Source organism: Phragmites australis, chromosome 18 (assembly GCF_958298935.1).
Source record: "Phragmites australis chromosome 18, lpPhrAust1.1, whole genome shotgun sequence".
Taxonomy (NCBI): domain Eukaryota; kingdom Viridiplantae; phylum Streptophyta; class Magnoliopsida; order Poales; family Poaceae; genus Phragmites; species Phragmites australis.
This window is the reverse complement of record NC_084938.1, coordinates 3,965,092-3,988,685: the sequence shown is the minus strand read 5'-3', so window position 1 is coordinate 3,988,685 and position 23,594 is coordinate 3,965,092. Positions and strand designations below refer to the sequence as shown.

At 40.9% G+C, this 23,594-nt stretch overlaps 3 protein-coding genes across 3 annotated transcripts; 1 reads left to right on the top strand and 2 right to left on the bottom strand.

Moving 5' to 3' along the window:
• The first annotated feature begins 5,528 nt into the window (after positions 1 to 5,528).
• Positions 5,529 to 8,017, top strand: LOC133898312 (transcription factor MYB63-like). Its single transcript, XM_062338960.1, has 3 exons — positions 5,529 to 5,976; positions 6,120 to 6,249; positions 6,936 to 8,017. The coding sequence occupies exons 1-3, from the start codon at positions 5,844 to 5,846 to the stop codon at positions 7,666 to 7,668; spliced, it is 996 nt and encodes a 331-aa protein (XP_062194944.1). The 5' UTR covers positions 5,529 to 5,843; the 3' UTR covers positions 7,669 to 8,017.
• A 3,149-nt stretch (positions 8,018 to 11,166) lies between these two features.
• On the bottom strand, positions 11,167 to 15,393 carry LOC133899571 (transcription factor MYBS2-like). The gene is made up of 6 exons (XM_062340567.1): positions 15,024 to 15,393; positions 13,712 to 13,923; positions 13,534 to 13,626; positions 13,334 to 13,453; positions 11,712 to 11,984; positions 11,167 to 11,389 (listed from the first exon to the last, which is right to left on the bottom strand). Exons 1-6 carry the CDS (start codon positions 15,301 to 15,303, stop codon positions 11,360 to 11,362), a joined length of 1,008 nt encoding a protein of 335 aa, XP_062196551.1. The 5' UTR covers positions 15,304 to 15,393; the 3' UTR covers positions 11,167 to 11,359.
• A 1,194-nt stretch (positions 15,394 to 16,587) lies between these two features.
• LOC133899362 (tyrosine--tRNA ligase 1, cytoplasmic) lies at positions 16,588 to 20,819 on the bottom strand. Its single transcript, XM_062340349.1, has 9 exons — positions 20,468 to 20,819; positions 19,714 to 19,997; positions 19,477 to 19,573; positions 19,185 to 19,290; positions 18,942 to 19,024; positions 18,038 to 18,183; positions 17,728 to 17,833; positions 17,299 to 17,358; positions 16,588 to 16,933 (listed from the first exon to the last, which is right to left on the bottom strand). Exons 1-9 carry the CDS (start codon positions 20,699 to 20,701, stop codon positions 16,913 to 16,915), a joined length of 1,137 nt encoding a protein of 378 aa, XP_062196333.1. The 5' UTR covers positions 20,702 to 20,819; the 3' UTR covers positions 16,588 to 16,912.
• Between the last annotated feature and the right edge of the window lie 2,775 nt (positions 20,820 to 23,594).

The following is a 23,594-nucleotide window of genomic DNA, read 5'->3' as shown; positions in this document are numbered from 1 at the left end:
GACGATCAAATTCATTGTTACACCCATAGAAGAGTAAATATAGCTTATGAAACACTTGTCCCTTTCATCTGTTGATATTTACTGGAAAAACAGGGCCACATTAACTGGATTTTCAACAAAAGAGTAGTACAAACTCACATGGATTCAAAGGCACACCATGGGTACAAGAAGTCAAGATCATGTAAGGCTCATGTACTTGTCGTTCAGTTAGTTACCTATAGATGCAGTAAGCAGTATGATGATGTACATGCCTCCATTTTTTCTTCAGCACAATCAATTGCAGGAGGACTTTCTGTCTTCCTCGTTCCCTCATAAGTTCTTGATCAGTTATTGATATCTACATCAATCTACGTTTAGCATGCAGCATGAAGCAGAAGAGGAATAATCAAACATTCATATTAATACCATCTTTTTTTTAGACCAACATATTAATACCATCTCTCTCTCCTCAGTGCGTGCTGCAAGTTGCAGACAAGAAGCCTGATAATTCAGTGTGCAGCTGCAGCGTATGTGCGTACGTTGGATTCCATCAGCGTCACTGCTGAACTAACAATGCACAGTAGTGAGGACCAAGGAACCGGCCGATCGACCGTATGGCGAAGAGGCGTGCCGCGTGCGACATCCAACGGCGACGGCGGCACGGCGAATCTGTGTCAGATCGACGGTGTCGGCGTCGGAGGTACATGATTGAGGGGAAAGAGAGAGCCAACGGGACCAAGGCTGCTTTTTTTTGGGCCCCTACAGATCATGTTTTGGTTGGTGATCAGTACAGTGTTAACTGTTAAGATCAAGATTGTCATGCTGGAAATGTCTGGATTTCTTGGGCACTTCTGCATGAAGAAGGCAATCAGTTACTTACTTGTGTTGAATTTAACTGGACTTGTCTGAATTACTGCAAATCCAGGGTACTTAATTTCAAGATTAACATCAGCAAATAATGGAAGGTGAGTTGTTGTCTTAAAATTAAGAATCTACATGTACATGCATTTGAGTTTGTTCAGAGAATTTGTCATGGTTGTTTTGCTTTGAACAATGGCAATTAGGAGATGCCCTAAGCTTCTTATCAGACAGAGATAGACAAGTTCTTTGGAGTTGCTTAGAACTGGGTGCAGTTTTTTTTTCTTTTGGTTAGCTCGTGGATAGATTTCTGATTTGAATAAAGTTGTTTTCACCAAATTCTGGCTCAAGCCTTGCAACCAATTGGTGCCTTTTTTTAATTGTGGGCATCATATTTTTTAATAAAAAAGCTTTGATAATACTACGTATTAATCACAATGTGAATGCACGTATGTTCAATCTTACTTGCTGCACCGAATGCACAAAGGGACCAATATTCTGAACAAATCAATATCTACAGGAGAAACCAAAAGTTTTTTTTAGGCAGAGATACCAAAAGTTAGTTCTGTTGCATCGTACAATTAAACAGCTCTTCTGGTCATCAAGTCCATCAAAGAGTACTCTATCAAGGTTCATTCTCATATTTGTAGATCTTACATTCTTACAGAAAATTAAAATCTCGAGATCACTGTGACATTCAATGAGGTCATCAGAGAATCTTGCTTTTGTCGATCTAGCGGCGGCCTCGGAAGGTCAGTTTCATCCTGCTCAAAGAACCAATTCGATCGTACTGATCGAGATTATGCGAAGCTTATGGTTGCCGATCCGGTGAAGGGGACGTCTCCTGCGTACACATCTCATGGTCGTCCTGATTACCTTTCGTATAAGATTTCATTCAATCTCAATCTATGCGCCATCGTCGACGACATGCCGTTTTCTGCGCAGCTGCCGGTGGGCCTGTGCTGTGGGCCATGCAGGGACAAAATCCTCAGTCGCTGACACGTGGGTCCAAGTGTCATGTATTTTCATAAATGCCGTGACAAGTATTTTATACTCCCACCGATTGCAAATGTAGGTTATTTTAGATTTATACATAAGAATTAAGAAAGTAGATCGAATGAACTTGTTGCTCCTTATTTATTCTGTATTGAAAAAGATGACGCATTCATTTGTGAGAGTGGTAATATTTATTAAATAAGGGTAAAAAAAGAATAAAAGAGAAAAAAGTGCATAGAAGCTTGAGAATGATTTATATTTAAAGAATAGTTGAGTTGGCTAAAACGACTTATATTTGTAATCAGATGGAGTATAAGCTATACCTCTTTGTTCTTTTGGATGACCTCTTTGCACTGTGGATATTTTTGTTTTACAAATTAAAGGTAAACTTTCTTTAGGGGAAAACATGCTAACAAATGTTTTTTTCATATTTGCTTCTGTAAATTAACTCAGTTTATAAATAGGCTTCTATATATTCAATTCAAATAATTAATCCTCAACTCCACTGAAATTTCTGTTCCTGCGAGTCTTAGTCATCAGCCATTATTCGCGGTGTTTACTTTCTAGCGACGATTAATAATATAGTGCATGCATCAGTTGTTCAATCCAGTTTCTTCCAAGATGTACACGATTTTTTTCTTAGAGAAAAGCAAATAGGACCACTTTTTAGATAATGATGGATTAGAACCATTTTCATTGTTACGTTACAAAGAATCTAGTACCAAGAACAACGTTACATATTGATTCCTTGAACCAAAAAGAACCATTTGCTTACCTATAAAATATTATATGTCCGGGAAAATATAGCTTGGAAAAGGAAATTCATGTGCTTCTTCTAAGAGCAATTTTGAACTATGAAAGTGTGTTACACTTTCACTATATATGCATTAGTATATCTGTTTGGCAAAACCAGCAATCTTGCAAGCCTCTCCGTTTCATAATTTTTTTTTCATATTTGCTTCTGTAAATTAACTCAGTTTACAAATAGGCTTCTATATATTCATTTCAAAATAATTAATCCTCAACTCCACAATTTCTGTTCCTGCGAGTCTTAGTCATCAGCCATTATTCACGGTGTTTACTTTCTAGCGACGATTAATAATATAGTGCATGCATCAGTTGTTCAATCCAGTTTCTTCCAAGATGTACACGATTTTTTTCTTAGAGAAAAGCAGATAGGACCACTTTTTAGATAACCACTTTTTAGATAATGATGTATTAGAACCATTTTCATTGTTACGTTACAAAGAATCTAGTACCAAGAACAACGTTACATATTGATTCCTTGAACCAAAAAGAACCATTTGCTTACCTATAAAATATTATATGTCCGGGAAAATATAGCTTGGAAAAGGAAATTCATGTGCTTCTTCTAAGAGCAATTTTGAACTATGAAAGTGTGTTACACTTTCACTATGCATTAGTATATCTGTTTGGCAAAACCAGCAATCTTGCAAGCCTCTCCGTTTCATAAGATTTTTTTCATATTTGCTTCTGTAAATTAATTCAGTTTACAAATAGGCTTCTATATATTCATTTCAAAATAATTAATCCTCAACTCCACAATTTCTGTTCCTGCGAGTCTTAGTCATCAGCCATTATTCACGGTGTTTACTTTCTAGCGACGATTAATAATATAGTGCATGCATCAGTTGTTCAATCCAGTTTCTTCCAAGATGTACACGATTTTTTTCTTAGAGAAAAGCAGATAGGACCACTTGTTAGATAATGATGGATTAGAACCATTTTCATTGTTACGTTACAAAGAATCTAGTACCAAGAACAACGTTACATATTGATTCCTTGAACCAAAAAGAACCATTTGCTTATCTATAAAATATTATATGTCCGGGAAAATATAGCTTGGAAAAGGAAATTCATGTGCTTCTTCTAAGAGCATTTTTGAACTATGAATGTGTGTTACAATTTCACTATGCATTAGTATATCTGTTTGGCAAAACCAGCAATCTTGCAAGCCTCTCCGTTTCATAAGATTTTTTTCTGCTTCGAAACCTAAATATACTTTTATCTCAAAATCTTTAGCTTGTATTAGAATTGAGTGCAACAGGATGCGTTGGGGAAGCCTATCTTCCCACCATTGGATTTCAATTCGATGAAAAAGAAATATGTACAAAAGAAGACACTTAATAAATCAAGAGTCTAGAACTTACATTTAAAGACTATAGCTAATTCGTATAACGCAATCTAGAACATACCTCTTTCTAATTGTCTTCAATTGGCATTCTCAACAATCTGGATAAAATATTCCACCTGAATTATTTTCTCAGTCACTGATAATAAAAATTTCCATTCAAATTTGTAGAAAGTAATATCGTGCGCCTTGCAGTTGCACGATCTCTGGTCTTTTTTTAAAAAAAAAAATATGGAGGCTCACACCCACCCAGCAGATCTCTGGTCTAGTATGCTCCTTGGATTGTTCCAAATCTCGAATTTGATTTAGAGTATATTCTAATGAGGGTGTTTTTGCTGCTTGATCATATACTCTTTCTTATCTTAGTTTAAATACATTCGCAGTCTTGTATATATCACAATCTTGTAGTTCAATTTCTACAGGGCGAGATATTTTTCTTTGTTGCGGGAACTCACAGCACATTATATTCTACTTTTTTCTGAGAGATTAATTTTAACCCCACATAATTGGATTTTATAATATAATAATAAATTATTATATTAGTGAGAGACCTTGTTGATACGATATTTGAATTGTTAAAAATGGATCCACATTCAATTCTACAGGCTGTGTGTTTTTCCGAAGGGAGATAATTTCATTTAATTAAACTAGACACTTTCAATTAACACATACAGTTTTTCAGGGGGAAACATAGTCTGTATTATTACTTTGTTTGGGTAGAATGGAAGAAGGTACATATCCCATTTATTGAAAATAGCCAAGCAAAAATAGCAATGATTGCTATTGAGATCATGAATATACATACATAGAAATCTGAATATCCCAAATCCCAATCAGGAGATACCTCAATTTTCATTTCAACTCACATCAAAAAGTAGGTTGACATCAAGATCACGCATAATCTTGTGTCGACTACATACCAAACTCCACATTTGCTTGCTAACTACCAACAGGAGCACCCAAAGGCACATATCTATGCACTTTTATTTTCTCTTGACAGCAACACCAACTTGCATGATATACAATACATATATATTACCACATGTGTGTACAATACATATATATTACCCCACAACAGTATCTATCAGGGATTTCAATTCGTTTTATAATTTTTTTTTCACCAGTGAAAAGGCCGAAATTCACGAAATTTCGTTGAAACTTCAATCATTTTTTGTCATCTGCTTTGTGAGTTCCACATATCAGTGATTTTTTTTAAAAAAAATTAGATATTTTGTTCCACTTTGAATTTTCTGAAATTGGCGAAATTTCAATCCCTTGTATCATGCATATAGATTTCTGCAAGTTAGTTATGGTGCTATCATGCTTCGTACTGATGCCATGTACATCACAAGATCGCGTCCATGCAAGTGTACATGTAGCTACCAGGTTGTTATGCTGCATAATAGTGAAGAAGCAATTTCTTTCTAGCTACATGTTTGATGCCATGTCGCTGTAGGGTTAGATAGGAAGCACCAATTATAGTGGAACAAGGGCAGGGCCCTCACCATGGAAATGCAATTGAAAGGAAGTGTCGTGATGAGGCCTTGTATACTTGCTTAAATCAGGAGGATCCCTCAACAAGCGAAGAAACTAATCGAGGATTTAGTTTAATTTAATTAATCGACGAAGAAGAGTGAAGGAGGCAGGAACTGGAGCTAGAAGAGGAAGAAGGGGGCAAGCCAAGAGAGCTCGATCACTTTAAAAGGCCTGAACACCAACCAACCATTTGCACCCATATATGATATGTGTCATATTGCTAGCTTTTGATACATAGTTATAACACACTTTGCTAGCTATAGTTAAGCTAGCTATCCATAACAAGTTAGTTATCAAGGTTGTGTGTGACTGTGTGTTGTGCATGGGGCATCACTCCTGCTGCAACCAGCAGAAGGTGAAGAGGGGGCTGTGGTCTCCTGAGGAGGATGAGAAGCTCATCAGATACATCACCACCCATGGCTACGGATGCTGGAGCGAGGTCCCCGAGAAAGCCGGTAGGTCTCTCGACTCGATCGCCGATCCATGACTTGATTGAGATGATCATTATTTGGGTTCTTGTTCTTGGATGAACATTGCTGGGTGATTTAATTTGCTTGATGAAGCTAATTTGTGCAATGTGATGCATGGTTGTGTGTAGGTCTACAACGGTGTGGGAAGAGTTGCCGGCTGCGGTGGATCAACTACCTCAGACCGGACATCAGGCGAGGCCGGTTCACGGCTGAGGAGGAGAAGCTGATCATCAGCCTCCACGCCATTGTTGGCAACAGGTAGGTCTCAAGAGTTGGTGTGAGCTTAATTTCCATTAGTTAATCTCTCTCTTCATCTACTTATTTTCTGCAAATTACTTACATGGCTAGGATCGATAGTGAATCAGCTTGGGTTGTCAATTACTAACAAAAAATGGTGAACCCGCCACGTTGGTGTGTTTCTTGTTCGTATCTCGATGAATTCGATCCCAAGCTCAATTATTGTGTTCTTGATTTGGCAATGCTGCCTTGGCTGGAAATCGCTACTGGTTGATGCTTCATCTTCTTCTTTCGAATTTTCTCCTCGCTGCATTTTCATCCCGTGGCACATTGACTTAGCGATCGATCTTGTATGTAACATCAAACGACACAAGTGATCTGAAATTTCTTCAAAATTAATTAATTGTGATTTGAAGTGTCGTATGATGGTATTTATCTCTCGCTAGCTAATATATATCTTTTTTCAATTTTTCCTCTCAATGTTAATTCATTAGTGATCTGTACATACATCAGCTTGACATCATATATACATGGCGAATCGTGCCAATTAATAAGTCCTTTTTCTTCTAGTTAGACTTGAACACGACTATAACAAATCAAGCAGTATAATTAAGGATTGCATTACTTGAAAACAAAGGCTTAGTCCAAAGTGATGCAACACCTAGCTGATGTGTACATGACCACAGCCTTGTCTCTCCCTTCTGCAGGTGGGCCCACATTGCCAGCCACTTGCCCGGCCGGACTGACAACGAGATCAAGAACTATTGGAACTCATGGATCAAGAAGAAGATCCGCAAGCCAGCGAGCACAACGAGCTCGTCGGCGACGACGACGAGCCCTCCATGCAGCACGGCGGCGTTGGATGTAGTGCACGGCCACCTGCAGACACCGTTCAGCGCGGCGGACCACCAGCTTGACGCCATCATCAGCCAGAGCCTAGCTCTGCCGCCAAAGCTGGCGACTGGCGGCGGCCAAGAATCGCCGCAGGCGCCACTGCCTCCACACTGCCCCTTGTTCATGTTCGACGTCAGCAGCGTCAACCATCCGTCGTCGCTGACGTCGACGGCGGCCCAGCTGCAGCACCCGTTCCTCGCCTTCACGGCGGCGGCGATGGACGCGCCGAGCTACCAGCTGCCTCCCCTGGTGGACGGTATAAGCATGGGCATGGGAGTCATGGACTGCAGCTTAGGTGAGGAAAGAGGCGATCATCCCGAAGGCAACAATGGCCAAGCGGTCGACACGGCGAACGGCGGCGGCTGCTGCTACTACGAGCAGCAGAAGCAGGAAGAGGAGCTAGGGCAGCACGAGCAGTGGGACGACGAGTCGGCGCAGCACTTGCTGATGTGGGACGATGACCAGGAACTAACACCGTCCAACCTGGAAGCCATGCAAAGTGGTGCTCACTCCCTCCTTTTTATGGGACCAAATGACCATGCATGATTAAGCTGGTGTGCATGCATCTATCTCTGATCTCTCTCTCTCTCTCCTTCTTGATCTCATCTGATCTGATCTATCTCTTCCCTCTCTAGCTCTCACCCGATCTGATCTGTCTATACATAAAAAAAGAGGTTTTCTAAAGGAGCGTGTAATTTATTGTGTTGGATATTTCATTTTTTTCATTTGGATTTTTCCATTTGTTTTAACCTTTTTTTTTTTGTTTGGAGTGAAGACTGAAGAGTGTGTACATGTTAATTGGGTTTTTGCAAAGAGAAACTGCACGCATGCATGGCTGCATAGCGTTGCACTCGGAGTGTAATTTGATTGATGTATCTAAGTGAATTTAAAATAAGCAACATGACACAAATGAAAAGGAAAAAGGTTTGAAAAGGAGCCACTCTTTTCTGCTTTGGATTCTTGTGTTTGTTTGTGCTATAGATTGCGCATGCATGTGGATGTGGATGGATGTATCTAGTTATCAACTACTTTCTTGTTTCTGTTTCTCGTAATCTGTTTGTTTTCTTGTGTAAGAACAGAATAAATTGGCTAAGATCAAGTGTAATAAATTGGTGCTTAACTATATATTGCAAATCCAACATATGGCTTTCATATGTATAAAAATCGAAAGCGAATGGTGTCACGGATGGATGTGTAGTCCAAAATTAACATTTTCATACCTACAGCGACCGCTTGTACAAGTAAAAAACCGCATAAACGTACGTCAGAGTTGAGAGAGGTGATCGAGTATGTGCGTCGTCTCTGTCACACATGTAGATCGAAGGGAAATTTAAAATCTTGTCAAAATTGATTCTTTAATACATATAACAATAGTCATCGTTGAATGTGTGGTTAATTAGTTTATGAAGGTATATAATTTGATTCTTTAATACATATAAAATCATCAGAGAAATATAAATACAAAAACCATAAGGAAACTATTTTTCGATGGGGAACTGTCAGACTAATTCTGTGAGCGGTAGAACGTCACGAGCATTCCAAGTGCCTGACGGTATATATAATTATCATGAAAATTAGTTTCTAACGGGCAACCCTTTGTTTCTTTTCCACTGTCCGGTAACTCTTTGTTTCTTACATTTGAAGTTTTCATATCAATTATTGTATTTTAATTTTCAGTAAATGAATGTGTTAATATATATATATATATATATACACACACACACACGTGTACACAGACACTCATAAGAACTGCATATAGCATTTCCATGAACCCACATAGCTAACATCACAATCCACGCATGGTGCAATATTGGAACTTTACAGAATAGATATATACACATTTTGATCAACGCTAGGTGAGATGACTTAACAAAACGGCAACACATTTCTCTTATGTTCATCTAGCTTGAAGGGCTGATAACTCTTGCTTAAATATTACTCCCTCTATTTTTTATAGGGAGTATTATGATTGAAAAACTCTTTGAAAGTATACTTTTACCATTAATTTCTCCTACAATATATCATCAATTTCTATGAAACCAATATCTTACTAAAACATATGTGAAATACGAATCTATTGGTACATCTTTTGTACACCAAACATACACATAATTTGACTAATTGTTGATCAAAATTTACAAAATTTGACTTTTCATAATCCTAATACGCCATATATTTTGAAATGGAGGGAGTACATAATCAAGAGTACTACACCCATATTGTGATATTAATCAACGCCAATATATATATCTATATATATATATATATGGCCCCCAAAACCTGAACTGACAGAGCTAACTGTTGCATGAGCTGAGATGTGCTGGTACAAGCACAACATGCATATATGCATGCATGCATTGGTTCCTTAGAGCCCAAGCATGAAATTAATTCGTCAAGTGGCGAGACTTGTTGCATCACCCTCATCCAAGAATGTCCCCTGCGTGTCACATCCTACACACACGCTGACACTAATGTGTGTGTTCAGATGTCAGACCAGGACAGGGGCAAATTTGCAGCCCTAGGTGTGGGCCTAAATGTAATATAATGTCCATGAAAATCTCGAGGGAATATTGTTAGGTGCTCCGTTAGCCAGCAGGGCACAATGCAATGAGCTTTATTTGCAGCTCGATCGATGAGTGCAATTCCTAGCTAGGCATGTGTTGAGAAGAACAAGTAAAATATATAGCAATTGATTATTGGAGAGGCAGCTTCTTCGTGAGACAAGGCAGGCATAGGCCCATGTTGACAAGTACGTTCGTCCAAGAGAGAGAACGACATGAAAGGAAGGCATCGCATGCAGAAGCAGTGGTGTACGTTATTATATGCATTCATCCATATCCGTCTCATTCTGGATTATATTCATCAAATGATTCATACGAATGTCCAGTGACAGCCGATGTACACCCGATAACTAATTATTGTCGTCGGTGAAAAAAACTTTTGTATCACTAACTTTGTGCGGTTCATTAGGTGGAGTTGGACTTTGGCAAAGCGATGGAGAGAATTAGCTGCAGCGTCACGCGCAGCTGATGGATACGATCCATCGCATATCACTGTGGACCGACGATGGATTAAAGCACGCTTTTTAGCTGATTATTACTTTTAATTTCTTGGCTTGCTTGCATTGCTTCCATGGAAAGAGTGCATTTTTAGCATGATTTTGCAGTGTGGTCAGACGAGTCTCGTGCTTCCACTACTACAGATCGAACTCCAAATGGCAGACGGATTTAGGACGTATCCCAAACAGGTTTCTGTTCTAGCAGCAGCTGCGTGTAGTGATCTAGTGTAGCAGTGTCATGATGATTTTGTCTCTGTGGTGTGTGACTTTCGTAAGGATGCAGCTCGGGACAACGTAACTTGGATGAGGCATCGAATCTCAGATAGCTAGCTCCATGGATCATTTGACATGTGTATGAACATCATTTTCCCGCCTTCCAACATCAGAGTTTGTTAGGGTTTGAAATGCAGTACTGGACATGGCAAGCCGACAACTTACTGTTCTTATATACTTCATTTGGCTTTTGGGTTTTCTTTGTCCAAAATCTGCTTGCTTTTTTGTTTGTGCTGAGGTCTTGGCAGCCGACAGGTTGATTCATACTTACATTAAAAGGCTGAAGGACAGTGGTGTCAGTGATACTCTTTGATTTCATCTTTTCTTTTGATTTATTTAATCGTGTGTTTGCGTTTTAATCTGGATGAGTAGTCGATTGTGGAAAAAGGAGTGAAGAGACTGCGGCAAGGGACGACACACATCGTGGCTAACTGTTCGATAGACAACCCAAAGGCTTCAATCAATGGGGTTCATGCATTTTGTATATATGATCACCGAAAAAAATCAAGAAAAAAAGATAAACGGGAAATATCCTACAAAATGTAAATCAGATAAAATTCCTAAAAATTTCAATGTTCCAAACAAGGACTAAAGATGATCGATGCAGAGATGCTCAATCCTGCATTTGGGTCAAGTGTTTCCCTTGTTCTTAGTTCTCAATTCTGCATTCTGCACCAAGTACTATTCCTTCAGAGACTTCAAGGAGATATGTATTAAAGTACAATTCTCATTCACAAAAGATTCCAATCTAACACTTTCAGTTACACCAGCCAGATACCAAGCTGTTCTGTACCATAATACAAACCATGAGGTTCAGGAGAAAAGCCGACGGCTGGAAAAACATTATGTTTTCCTCTTTTTCAGTCACTTTCTCCACTGATAATATGCTCTACCTTCTGCCAGGACCTAATACAGAGAACCATTCATGCACATGAACTGCAACCAGTTCGACCGGCATACAAATGCAGCGAAAATGATTAGTTAAGCTTGTGCCAGTTCCTAAAAGCATGCACAGAAGTAACATAAAAAAGTTGCAAAAATAGGCCCCACGTCAACGTGCGCAAGAACTTCGGTGACCAGAAAAAAAGCAGCAGGTATGGGATGATGGGATCATACAAAGTTACAGACAACAAGTGTCCTTAATTCATGCTTTTATTGATGTATTGCTAATAGAATGCTAATGTTTATTTGGACAACTGTCAATGACATAGTAACTTCCAAAAAAATTATTAGTTTAAATGACTTGAATCACGCCTACCGCATTCTGGGAAGAGAGATTGGTCATGGTCTGTTGGGAGGGCGGGGCAACAGCCAGTTCCAAATCCTTATTCTCTGCTGGAGGATCTGCCTTTGGAGGAGGCAACGATGACGGATCACTTCGCGGGCTCAAGAAGAAAGTGGTAGTACATGCAGTCAGGTTAGCTTGAGATGCCGGAGCAATTATATTGGCAGTAGCAGGAGTTGATGAAGATGTCCCTTCGGGGGCTCTAGGAACTGGTCTGAACGGAAATGATGTTCTATAGAAGCGCTCCTGACAAAGGATGAAAGCATGAATATCAGTTAATCAATAAGCAAAGAAATGTCTCACTGCATTTTAATTATTTGAGCAAAGAAACATCACAAATAGATCTGTATTTGATTATTTGAGTTAGGCAGTTAGCAGAGAGCAGCCAGGTTCTTTGTATCAGTTGTCGATCATACTACTAGTAATAGGCACTTCCTAATAAAAAAAGAAGAAATACTCCTGAAGTTCCCAATAAGAAAATTTTCTGATACCAGGTAGGCCCCCTGTAGAGGTACAAATAGCCTTGGTTTAGAAGGTGCAATGTTTTAACATCCTCATATTTTACGCATCAGATGTTTCAATAATAAAAGCAACAGCTTCTAACTCCAAAAATTCTAGGACATGGGGGATATCCAGTGCAGCCCACCTATTCTATGAGGCTCATAAGTTATGCTAAAGTGCAGAAGGGTATGCAACTCCTACAGAAGATATCTGGTGCAGCCCACCTATTCGATGCTCCAACACTCTCTCCGACAAGCAACCATCCAAATCATCACAATAGATTCTACAAAAATTTAAGAAGTTAAGGATTAGGGTGGTCTAGCGTCTAACAAAAGTGCATGTCTTCACACATGAGAAACAGAGAAAAGTTTACTCAATAGAAGTAGTTTTTCTTTATTTTTATTTACTAACTCTATTTTCAGCCAAATTCCTTTTTTTTCTTATTGTCTATTTCAAATTCCAATACAATCTTGAATTTTGATGATTCTACCAGCATTTCCTTTGCTTTCTATGCGATGATTCAGATGATCCTTAAATGGGGAGACAACGGACGCACCTATCTTGACTAGTGATACCTACAATTCTGAGCCCCATTTCCGGTAGCGAACCACTAAATGTAACTTCACTTTCCCCACAATCTGTCTTGGCAAATATGAATAGGCAATGACTATTTTGGTTTTGCTGATCAAGGGAGGCCTAGTGTCCTACTACGCCTAGGGCCAACTTCCAGCCACCAAACCCAGGTTCATCTAGTTAGTGACACTTGTGAGTTGTGGCACTATGTTGAGCCTATAATGCTCATGTTATAGATATAATAATAGGAATTAAAAAACAATGTTGCTAACCATACATGTGGACCAACACCTAAAACTACCAAAAAAAAAAAAACAATTGAAATTCGTTAAAAATCCAAACTCATCATGAAATTTACCGCAAGAGTCAAAACATATTGTGAGATATATGGTATAGTGGTATATAATATATTATGTATCAAAGGAAAACCTTATAATCTACAGTCATCTGTTAGGACCTCAGTTGAGAGTAGATTAGCACATAATACATATGTAACAGAAGCAATAGTATAGTAGCATTACCATGTGGTCAAATTTGCTGAAACTTGAATCTATATTGTTTGCCTTAAAAGATGGAACTGGGGGGAGATCTCTTCCAACTTGAGGTGCTATATTAGCAGTATTCGAAGATGAAACTCCTTCCTGGAAATGAGATAGTCATTTCCAGTTCAGCACTGAAACTACAGTGTCAAAATTAAACTGTGAGGAAATCATGAGCATACCAAGTTGCTGTTCTGGAGTTGCTTAGTCATAGCTACCATGTCATGTACTTTTGCCATTGATGGTGGTAAGATGGGGCAATTTAGTGCTGGTGACTGTAAAATCACATGTTTATTAAGCATTGGTTAGAAACAATGTTTCAGAAGTCAGTGCATTACTCCATAGGTTGGCAGAAAGTACCAGATCGCTTGGCATCATATCGAAAAGACTAGATCTGCGCTTCTTCTTGTTTGGATTAGTTTGTCTGAGGAAATATTTCTGAGCATGACTCGCCACTTGAGTTGGTGTTCTGGTAGTAACAAAATTTTTTGCTATACCCCTCCAGTCTCCCTTTCCTAGCTTTTCAAGCCCGGCAAGAAATGTCCTATGCTCTTCTTCAGTCCAAGGAACAGCTGCAAAGTGGCAACAAAACTATTAACTGAATAGCACTAAATATAGAAAGATGTAAGGCATGTAAGCATTGTAGCTACATAATGGATTCACACCCATCCCTCTTCTTCAACTTAATATGGTCAAACTTCTTCCTGAGTTGGCTCAGGGAACGTTTCGTTACTAATTGTAAAAAAGATTTACATACAAATGTGTATGGGTTACTCATCATTTATTTTAGTATATTGAGCACAATGTAACTAGAATCCATCCACAATGTTCACCAGAACAAACGTATCGAAACTTTTTCTTTTTATGCCTATGATGACTTGAACATAAGTATATTAACAGTAGACGGCTTGACATGACGACTACACCATGACACAAATCAAACACGGGTCTGATGATTGGCTTATTCGACTTCCATCTTGACTGAAAAAAAGGCAAGCTCATAACTGACCTTTAAGTGAATCAATTGATCTCAATCACAAAATATCAGTACAAGTAATAAAAATTCCAAAGACAGATTTTCTGGTCAGTCCTATATTTACCAATCATCCATCAGAATGCACTGCCAAACTAAACTCTATCACTGAGCAAAACGCACTCACCAGTCCACATCATTGGAACAAATCTGAAAGAACCAATGTGCAAACAACTACAAAACAGAGGCTGCATACAAACAATACCCACAACCCTAGAGCCAAACAAAAGGAGGTTTACACGTTTAATGTATCAATATGCCAAGAACAATGAAATGGATGCTACATACAAGCTAAGGTACAAGACTAGCAAAGGGACAAGTTTTACGCATTTGACGAACAAGCCACGCATAGTACCACAAAACGACGCCTCAATACACCTAAATCAATCGCTTCCGATGCGAAATGAAGCTAATCCTCGCCAACCCTCCATCTAATGCATGCACAAATACAGAAGAATAGCATTTCTGCATTAAAAAATTTAGAAATGCCGCACCTTCTACATCCAAACACAATAGGATCAAACTAAGCATTCCTACCACGGATAAAAGACCATTCATCACCAGATCTTTGCGTATTCGTACACATTTATGGATCAAAAGAGAGATTTCTAGGCAAAAGGTAAGCGAAAAAGGCGGCACCTTTCTTCCTCTCCTGCGCTCTCCGCCGCTTCCCGGGGGATTGCATCAACCCGCCGTCGGAGAGGTACCCATCGCCGGCGCCAACACCGTCCGTGGAGGCACCGACGGCGGCGAGGTTGCCCATGCTCTTGCACTTGCGCATCACGTCCTCCCTCGCCGCCACCGGCGGGTTTGGGCTCGGATCCCGGTCCGGCGGATCCGCCTCCTGCGCCGGTTGGGGCGCCGGCGCGATGGTGACGCCGAAGAGGCGCATCCCGGCTGGGCGCGAATCTTGAGGCATCCCGGCGGCCGGGCTCCGGCGAGTGGGGCGGTGGCTTTTTATTGGGAGGTGTCGGAGGGACGAATGGAGACAGCCCCTGTAATTTATCGGACACGGTTTTCTTCTCTCCTCTCTCTCTCTCTCTTCTCCTTTATTTTAGTAAAATAGTCCTTCGCCGTATAAAAAATGGTCCTTTGCAAAGCCGTGAAGAGTTCGGTTTTCATTCCCAATTTCAAATTTTAATCCCTCACATATTTTTTCTTGATAAATTTATTATTTGAGTTTGTAGATGGTGTTTTCTTAGAGATGTTGTCGCTTCACCTATAGCAGCGAGGACAAAGAGTTATATGTTTTAGTTTTTGGACTATTAAGATGGACGGGTGCGACATTGCCCAACATTGATTTCAAATGAGCAATAATATATTTTCATTTAAATGTGATTTTTCAAGTAGATACGGGTATATCTCGGTATTGTACCATCATTTTTTTCCACATGATGCCCTAGATGGTCTTGCTAACAATGACACTTTGCAAAAGAAGGTGGATAACAATATTTAGAGCAAAAATTATTAAGGGATTATGAGGTTTGTATTGTTGCGCGGTTGCACTGAGAACTAAAAATTTAAGTTGATTTTACGGCATACTTGGTAACAGACACCCAACAAATATGCATATGAAACGATCTATTTGACGCGTGGCATGCATTTTTGTTTCGAGGAAAGGTGAAGCTAAGTGTGTGTTTGATTTACCGCTACAGTCTAGGTTTGATCATCCCTACCTAGTGTTTGGTTTTTTGCCGCTCTTATGGAGCGCCTTGCTTTTCTGAACTATTGGTCCTACTTAGCTACAGACTCATTTCCTAACCAAATTTGCGACAAGTGTAGTGACTGATTTTAGAGAGAGAAAAAATGTGGCAGTGACACAGGCAACCAAACAAGCCCTACGCTCAAAAACTTTCATGTATTTGCAACTATCTTCCTCGTTTTAAGCTGCCGTTGAGTAAAGAGTTACAGAAAATCTCGCAATTTGTTTGGAGACTAATATTAATAAATTTCTGTTTAGGCAGTAAACTCAGGCCATCTAAATTTTATTATCCAACTGCCATTTCTGTATTTGATCGGTAATTTGGAACGATTAGTGAAAAATTTCAGTTAAACATTAACCTTTCGAAATCAGCTCCCGGGAGCCTTAGTCATTTCCTATTTTGCTGCATCTGCGTCTGGACCTCTCATATATTTGTGCTACCTTTGAGCGTCCTCAAACATAGACAGTGTACGTTGTACTAAACAAACAAGAGCAATCAACTGTTAACCGAAGCAAGCAACATCTTTTATCCGATGCATCGCTGTTTGGGCTGAACCTCGTGATATACATCCAAACACTTGCTTTTAAACTCCACCAGTTCATGCAACGGTAAATTTTAGGATCATGTCAAAAAATTTGCTACTATGTGATGGCCAATGACAAGGCCCCTGCCACCATAATGCAATGCTGTATCAGAGATTGTACAATGAGCAACGCATAAGCTAAAGAGGGGGGGGGGGGGGTCTGTAGTGCCATGAGTTGGATCAGCATTCAAAATCGCAGCCGGTCGGAATTCCCCCAAAAAAAAACGTTGCACTTCCACTCCTTAATTGGTTACTCTGTACTTCTGCAGAAGATTAAATGTTCCAATTAAATTCGGTCACAAACAAACAATGTTGATGATATCAATTATCAACAGGTGCATCGTAAGAGTAGCTGTCACAAAATTGCAATTCAAGTTGAACAAGTTTATCTCCCTCTTAAATGAAATATGCATAGTTATGCCTGATGAGTCAAATGCACTAGCAGATGTCACGAAAATGCATAACAAAATATCGATACTGATCAATCAGCAATTGAATGCATTGCTAGAGAACAAGGCATGAGAAGGGAAGAAGTTGCTCAGTCTGACAGTGTGCCTGGAGAAAGATCATAAGCAGATAATACCAGAGTTTTTTTTTTCTAATGTGACAAGTGTTAGAGAAAATGTACCTTAACAGTGTTAAGCAGAACTTTGGCTTCGTTGTTGTTGTTGAAGTGATCACGAACAGGCTGGAAAAGGAAAATTGGTAAGCGCACAACACTATTAAGACAAAGAAAATCTATATGCCAACAAATATGAACACACATCAAAAATTAATTTTGCATGAACAACTTCACCCTGGACACACAGGTGTCCCATGACAAACGAGTTCAAGAAAAAGAAAAAATACGTTAACAACAAATAAGATGATACCACAACAATCAAAACAGTCCAATTCATTTTGTCAGGACAGCAGCAATCAAAAGCATCACAATACATCAGACTCGAAATTGGCAAAGTCTGAGCATGTATTAGTTTGTTGCTAGAGAAAGAGTGAGACTGCACCATATCAGTTTCTGACTAGAGAAAGACTGCACCGAATGACAGGAAAGCATTACCTGCAATATTTCATTTATTGCTTTTGCCAGCGCAGGTTTCACATCAGCAGGATGCAAAGCACCACCCTCATAATCAGCAATTAGTTCATCCATGTTTGCAAATGTCCTGTTTGAAAGCAAACATTTTTAGAAATCCCATAAAGTCAAGAAGTCATGCCATGTTGGAGTTTCAATAACCTAACTGCATGTGCTCAGATGGCTGCTGAATATTGATTATGGTGGCACAGAATTATAAATATTTCTGGTTCTCCCACATTTGATAGTAAACGGTAATATTCAATTTTTGATAGTTCAGAGATAAGAATATTACTTGTTACCACCATTACTTTCCTTACGAACCACTTCAAATTTTCCAAACCAAGGGAAAACAATGTACTTGATGTACTCCAAGCATGGGTTTCCCTCAACAATTTTGGGAGGGCAGAAAGCTTGCTTTATCTTCACATTCACCTGGGCCTGCAATAACAAAGTTGTTTATGTAACTATACTGGCATAGAAAGAACAAAGGGTAGAGTGCCGATGAGTAGATGCTACTACTATACAGGACCAACTAAACACAAATATGACACCAGGCAGGAAAAGGAGATGTGACAGAAAGCAAATACAGCAGAAGAACTTTTGTTGATTTAAAGTTACTATCAGCTTATTACAATGATGACTGATGACTGGAATCCACCTATAATGAGCAACAAAGAGACAATTCAAGCAAATGATAGAAACACAAAACGGAAACAAGAATTGGATCAGCCACTAGAATATGCAAATCGAATATTAAAAGGTAAGAAACACTGCAAATCAGCATATAAGGCTACAGTGAGTCAGTGACAAGGGCAACGGCTTTTCAAAATATTAACAGGTGTGTCAACTCACATCTAGAAGAATACAACTAATTAAAATCGTCAAACTCAGATGACATTATAGTGGTTACAGATTCCTTTTCTTGCATACCAGATGAGGAGCATATCGTACAACATCCTAGACAAGTAGAACCCTGTATCCTTCACCATACTAGCATCTCCACTAACCAATGCAAACTACAGGGTTGCACCATTCCTGACCAACCATTGGTACATAAAAAGTAATTTTCTTTGATCTCAATGTAATATGTTAACTGGTGTTTTGCTTGTACACTGTATTATTACTTTATTAGGTGCCACAAGATTTGAAAGCAACCAAAGATTGCGGATGAGGAAAAACGTATCATGGGAAAAAACCTCATCATCTTCCATAAAGATAGCTGAGGATGGATCACTCTTTGACATCTTCTCCTGGCCTTCTTTAAAACCAGGCAGCATATCTGTAATTCAGGTTAAGGGAAAAATATACATTTTTCACAAACCTAGCAATGAAAAACCAAATAAGAGTTCTAACATCATCAACACAAGGACGCATTGGTTCATAATATACACATAAGGAGTCAAAAGAGAGTAAAGGAAAAACGAACACGATAAGGATACGATGTGACAGAATAATTGGTTTGTTCTTCCTTTTGATGTCATCGCAGTACTCCCTAGCAAGCATATTGACCTTCCTTTGGTCCATCCCCAACTGGCATATGTCTGCCTACAAAGGCAAAAGGACAAGAGAAAGAAATTTTATCTCGAATACTAGTTTCTAGCTTGAAGGTGGACACTATGATATTAAGTAGCGTCAGAATGAAATTATCAAAAGCTTTTTCAGGTTGCAAAAGGAAATAAATAGACTTGCTTTTTGCAGAACATGGAGTGAAATAACAGTAAAAGTACTAACCTTCAAGAAGAATATATCAGCACACTGCATACAAGGGTAGAAAATCTGGGCAGCAGTCAATTCCTCTTGATCACTTCGCCCCATGATTTGGCAGCACCTGCGACACAAAGAAAAATAGAATCACTTCCACTTCATAAGCATATAAAAATGAGGCAACCACACCACGTTCAAATTCAAGCTTTGAAAGTGAAATAACATTCAAACGCAAATGCAGATGCAACCTAAACGAGTGTGTACCTCGTTATCCTTTTCACGTTATTTTTCCTGGCAATGTCCATCACAAGTGGCCAGTACTCATTTGCGCGCTTGTTGATCTCTTCTGAGGACCACAGAAACTCCACGCCATCAAGGTTCATACCAGCTGCCTTCCAAATCTCAATCATGTAGCGACCGACGGTCTGGATCTTCTTTAGGTCACCACCCATCTTGTTGTTGAGCTGCGCGAACCAGTCCGCTATCCAGATTTTCACCTTGCATCCAGCCCTTACCATCTTGTTGACGTTGATGGTCTTAACAATGCCCTGGGAATACATGAGAGCATATGCCACAATCAGGTCTTTGTTCAAATATTGCAATCTTAAAAGAAAAAAGTTACTTCTTCTGTTCTTATTTTCTTCCACATAAAACCTAAAGGGCAATGAGGCATATCTAGTGCAAAGAACCACAACTAAGTCTAGGTGTCACCCTCCCGAATCTTTGTTATTGGATGCCATACTAGGTTATTGGACGCCAAATTAAGTAGTACTTCATCAGGACAAGCGGAAGACTGACAAAAAATTGAATAGTTACTAGATGACAACAGAGACCACCCTAGCCAATCACTTCCTCATAATCTCAGCAGTGCAAGTCACTTCATAGTTCATTCAAGTTGGGCACAGAAATTCTTGGAGCAAAATCAGTCCATTTCCGTTTCCTCGTACCTCCAGAGTACGAGGAAACAGAAATGGACTCAATGCAATCCCTACAAGCTGCTTTCAGATGGAGAAGCTACCTGCGCGATGTGCATGCGTCCGGATGGCTCGAAGCCGTCGTAGCAGATGGGGAATGGCTTGTTTTGCAGAAGGCGCAGGAGCTCGTCCTCCTGGATGCACTCCTCCCCAATCCCCCGCAGCGTCGCGAACCGCTCCTCAAGGCTCAGCGCCGCCACGCCACCGGCCAGATCTTCCGCAGCGGCGGAGGAGGAGGAGGATGCGGGGGCTGCGTCGGGGGCCGGCGAGGCATCCATAGCGGCGGTGGGTGGTGGTGGAGACTGGAGAGGAGCGGAGGAGGGAGGGTCTCGGCTTCGGGAGTGGGAGGCGGCGGCGAGGGTTTTGCGAGAGCGCACTACTCGGGGTGAGAACCGCTTCCTGACAAGTGGGCCCGACACTCTTGTGCGTCGCGCGCCGTCTGATCGGGCAGGTGCGGCTCGGATCGAGGCGAGGCTCCAGGTGTCGGTGGCCCAATCTCATCCCGGGCCGCGGAGATAGGCCGGCCTGTGTCTCTCATGGGGCGACATTTACGTGGCAGGCCGAACCGAACGAATTTCGTTTGGAAAAAAATCCATTTTACCTCTCTCAACTATTGCTCGAGTCTGGTTATCTCTTCAAACCGTAAAATTAGATATCTCACCTCTTTTAACTATTCAAACTGATGTAATTTATCTTCTTAACTAATTTTGATGGTGGTTTCGTCCTATGTGGCGACAACTCAGCCTGCCCTGCTGGCAGTGAGAGCTGACTTGGTCGCTGGCCTAGCTGACTCGGCAATGACGAGTCCTGCGCTTTAGCCCAATAGAGAGAGGGAGAGGCAGAGAGATAGCGACGGAGGGGTGGTAACATAGTGTGACGGCAACGACGCTCTCGTTGGAGCTCGATCGAAAACGACGAAAAGGCGGCGGCCTCGAGTGCTTGCGAGGCTTAGGGCACTTACGGGACATGATGAGTGCGATGGTAGGGTCTGTGTCATCGGAAGATGACCGAATCGTCGGTGATACCTCGTGAGAGATGAAGCTGAAAGAGGTGCTTGGTAGGAACCGGTCTCAGCTCGGGTTTTGCGCGACAAGAGTAGCAGTGGGTCGTTATGGATGGTTGTGGGCACTTGACTGGTCGATGAAGCGTCGGTGGCGGTTGGCGCCAATGGGCAGCAGTGGCTTAGAGGGAGGCTACGGTGAAGGGTCAGCTAAAGCATGGATAGGGTAAAAGAAGGGGCTAAAGAGGTAGAGTGGAGGATGATGGAGCTCACCGTGGGGTTGGACGGGACGGACGGTGGCCGAAGGTGTAAATCAACGACAGCAGCAGCGATAATCTGTCAGCTCCATCACATGCATGCCTCCTGCTCCAGAGCCTAGGGACGATCGCGCAACGAGCTCCAGCTTGATGGCTTCGTGCATCGCGTTGGCATCCATGATTAGTGCGTTGTCTTCCTCGTTGTTGACATGCACGCCTGAAAGGATAATGATGTCGCCTAGAGGGGGGGTTGAATAGGCGTTTTTACAAAAAATCAACCCTTTCTACCGTTGGCCTAAACTTGCAGCGGAATATAAACTAACGAGTTTTTCACAAGAGAAAAACCTAAATATGCTAGGCTCAACTAGTGCACAATCACCCTAAATAAGTGTGGAAATTACAATCCTAAGGTGACAAAAATTACTCAATTCTAGCAAGAGATATGCAATAAAACTTAAATTGAAAAAGGCTGAAAAACACTGTTTATATGCCTGAAAATACTGTTCATATGGAGTCTCCGGTGTAGTCCGGATACTCCGGTGTGTACAGGTCCGGAAACTCCGGTAAAGTCCGAATTCTCTGGTTTCTGTACAGAACAGAGCCCGAAACTGAATAAAATTAATGAGTGGAGAGTTCTAGCTCAAACCAAGTGATGTCGTGTGTTTCCGGAGATGATTCCAAGTAGATCCACGGAGAACCTACACTCAAATACACACAAACAAGTAGATCGAGCAAAATACGCAAAGATTTGAGCAAGAACTTAAAAGTAAGAAAACAAGAGAGGAGACACAAAGATTTGTTTCCCGAAGTTCGGATTCACCACCGTGAATCCTACGTCTCCGTTGAGGAAGCTCCAACGAGCCGGGTCTCTTTTAACCGCTTTCCTCGATCCACTCTTGATTTCTTCCCTTACGGAGGCGAAATCGAGCCCTTCACAAACTTTCCCGCGGCTCACCACAAGCACGGGAGCTCACCGGCGACACCTAGCTGGCTAGGAGGCTTCACCTCCAAGAGTAACAAACGCTTCGAGAACTTTTTGCCGAGAACTCAAGTGCTCAAGAATGGATTTGGCTCACTTGCACTCAATCTTCCAATCTCTCAACCCAACTCACTTTTCTTCTCAAATCACACACTAGAATGGAGTGGGAGAGGTTCTTTTGGCTCTAAAAATGTGTTCTTTCGTGCCCCTTGCAGCAGCCCCAAAGGATGGGGTGAGTGGGGTATAAATAGCCCACTCCAAAGAACTAGCCGTTACTATTTTTGTCAGAACTGACCGGAGTATCCGGCTCTAAATCCAAATACGGCGTCAGAACGGTCACAGAACGTGTTAGAACTAGCCGTTATGCTCTTTTCTGGACTTTTACCGGAGTATCCGGCCTACACCGGAGTCTCCGGTCGGCACTTAACCCAGAAAACAGCCCCGGAGACTTTCTGGAGTCTCCGGCCACTCCAGGTACCGGAGTATCCGGACTTCACCGGAGTCTCCGTCCTTTCTAGGTACCGGAGTATCCGGCCTACACCGGAGTCTCCGGCCACAGCACAGCTGACCTCCGAAAAACGGCGATAACTTTTGATCCCGGAGTCCGATTTTGACGATTTTGGACTCTATGGAAAGCTTATTCAGAGGGCTACACATCCCAACTCAATTCATGACCTAAAACACATAGGATCAAATTAGGAACACTCCAAAATCTATTTTGGACACTTCCGCACTTTCCGCTCCGGACTCTTAACAACAAACTCTCACTTTGGGTTTGGTTAGGAACTCTTGAGCACTAAGACGCGACAATTAGCTCACGTTGCATCCCTCTTAATAGTGCGGCATACCTATACTCAAATTCAAAGATAAAACTCATTTGAACCACTTTGAGCATTTGAAATCTTTCAAGTACCGCTTCTTTCTTTCAAACCTTG

What these genes read in the sequence shown, in the direction of transcription:
- LOC133899362 (XM_062340349.1), bottom strand. Translation starts at nt 20,701, where the DNA reads ATGGATGCCTCGCCGGCCCCCGACGCAGCCCCCGCATCCTCCTCCTCC. An exon ending in CAATAAATGAAATATTGCAG is followed by an intron (nt 17,359 to 17,727) that starts GTAATGCTTTCC and finishes TTCCTTTTCCAG; the next exon opens with CCTGTTCGTGATCACTTCAA. An exon ending in TTCTGCTTAACACTGTTAAG is followed by an intron (nt 16,934 to 17,298) that starts GTACATTTTCTC and finishes AATCTTCTGCAG; the next exon opens with AAGTACAGAGTAACCAATTA.
- LOC133898312 (XM_062338960.1), top strand. Translation starts at nt 5,844, where the DNA reads ATGGGGCATCACTCCTGCTGCAACCAGCAGAAGGTGAAGAGGGGGCTG. An exon ending in CGAGGTCCCCGAGAAAGCCG is followed by an intron (nt 5,977 to 6,119) that starts GTAGGTCTCTCG and finishes GGTTGTGTGTAG; the next exon opens with GTCTACAACGGTGTGGGAAG. An exon ending in CACGCCATTGTTGGCAACAG is followed by an intron (nt 6,250 to 6,935) that starts GTAGGTCTCAAG and finishes TCCCTTCTGCAG; the next exon opens with GTGGGCCCACATTGCCAGCC.
- LOC133899571 (XM_062340567.1), bottom strand. Translation starts at nt 15,303, where the DNA reads ATGCCTCAAGATTCGCGCCCAGCCGGGATGCGCCTCTTCGGCGTCACC. An exon ending in AGCGCAGGAGAGGAAGAAAG is followed by an intron (nt 13,924 to 15,023) that starts GTGCCGCCTTTT and finishes GCCACTTTGCAG; the next exon opens with CTGTTCCTTGGACTGAAGAA. An exon ending in ATATGATGCCAAGCGATCTG is followed by an intron (nt 13,627 to 13,711) that starts GTACTTTCTGCC and finishes GTGATTTTACAG; the next exon opens with TCACCAGCACTAAATTGCCC.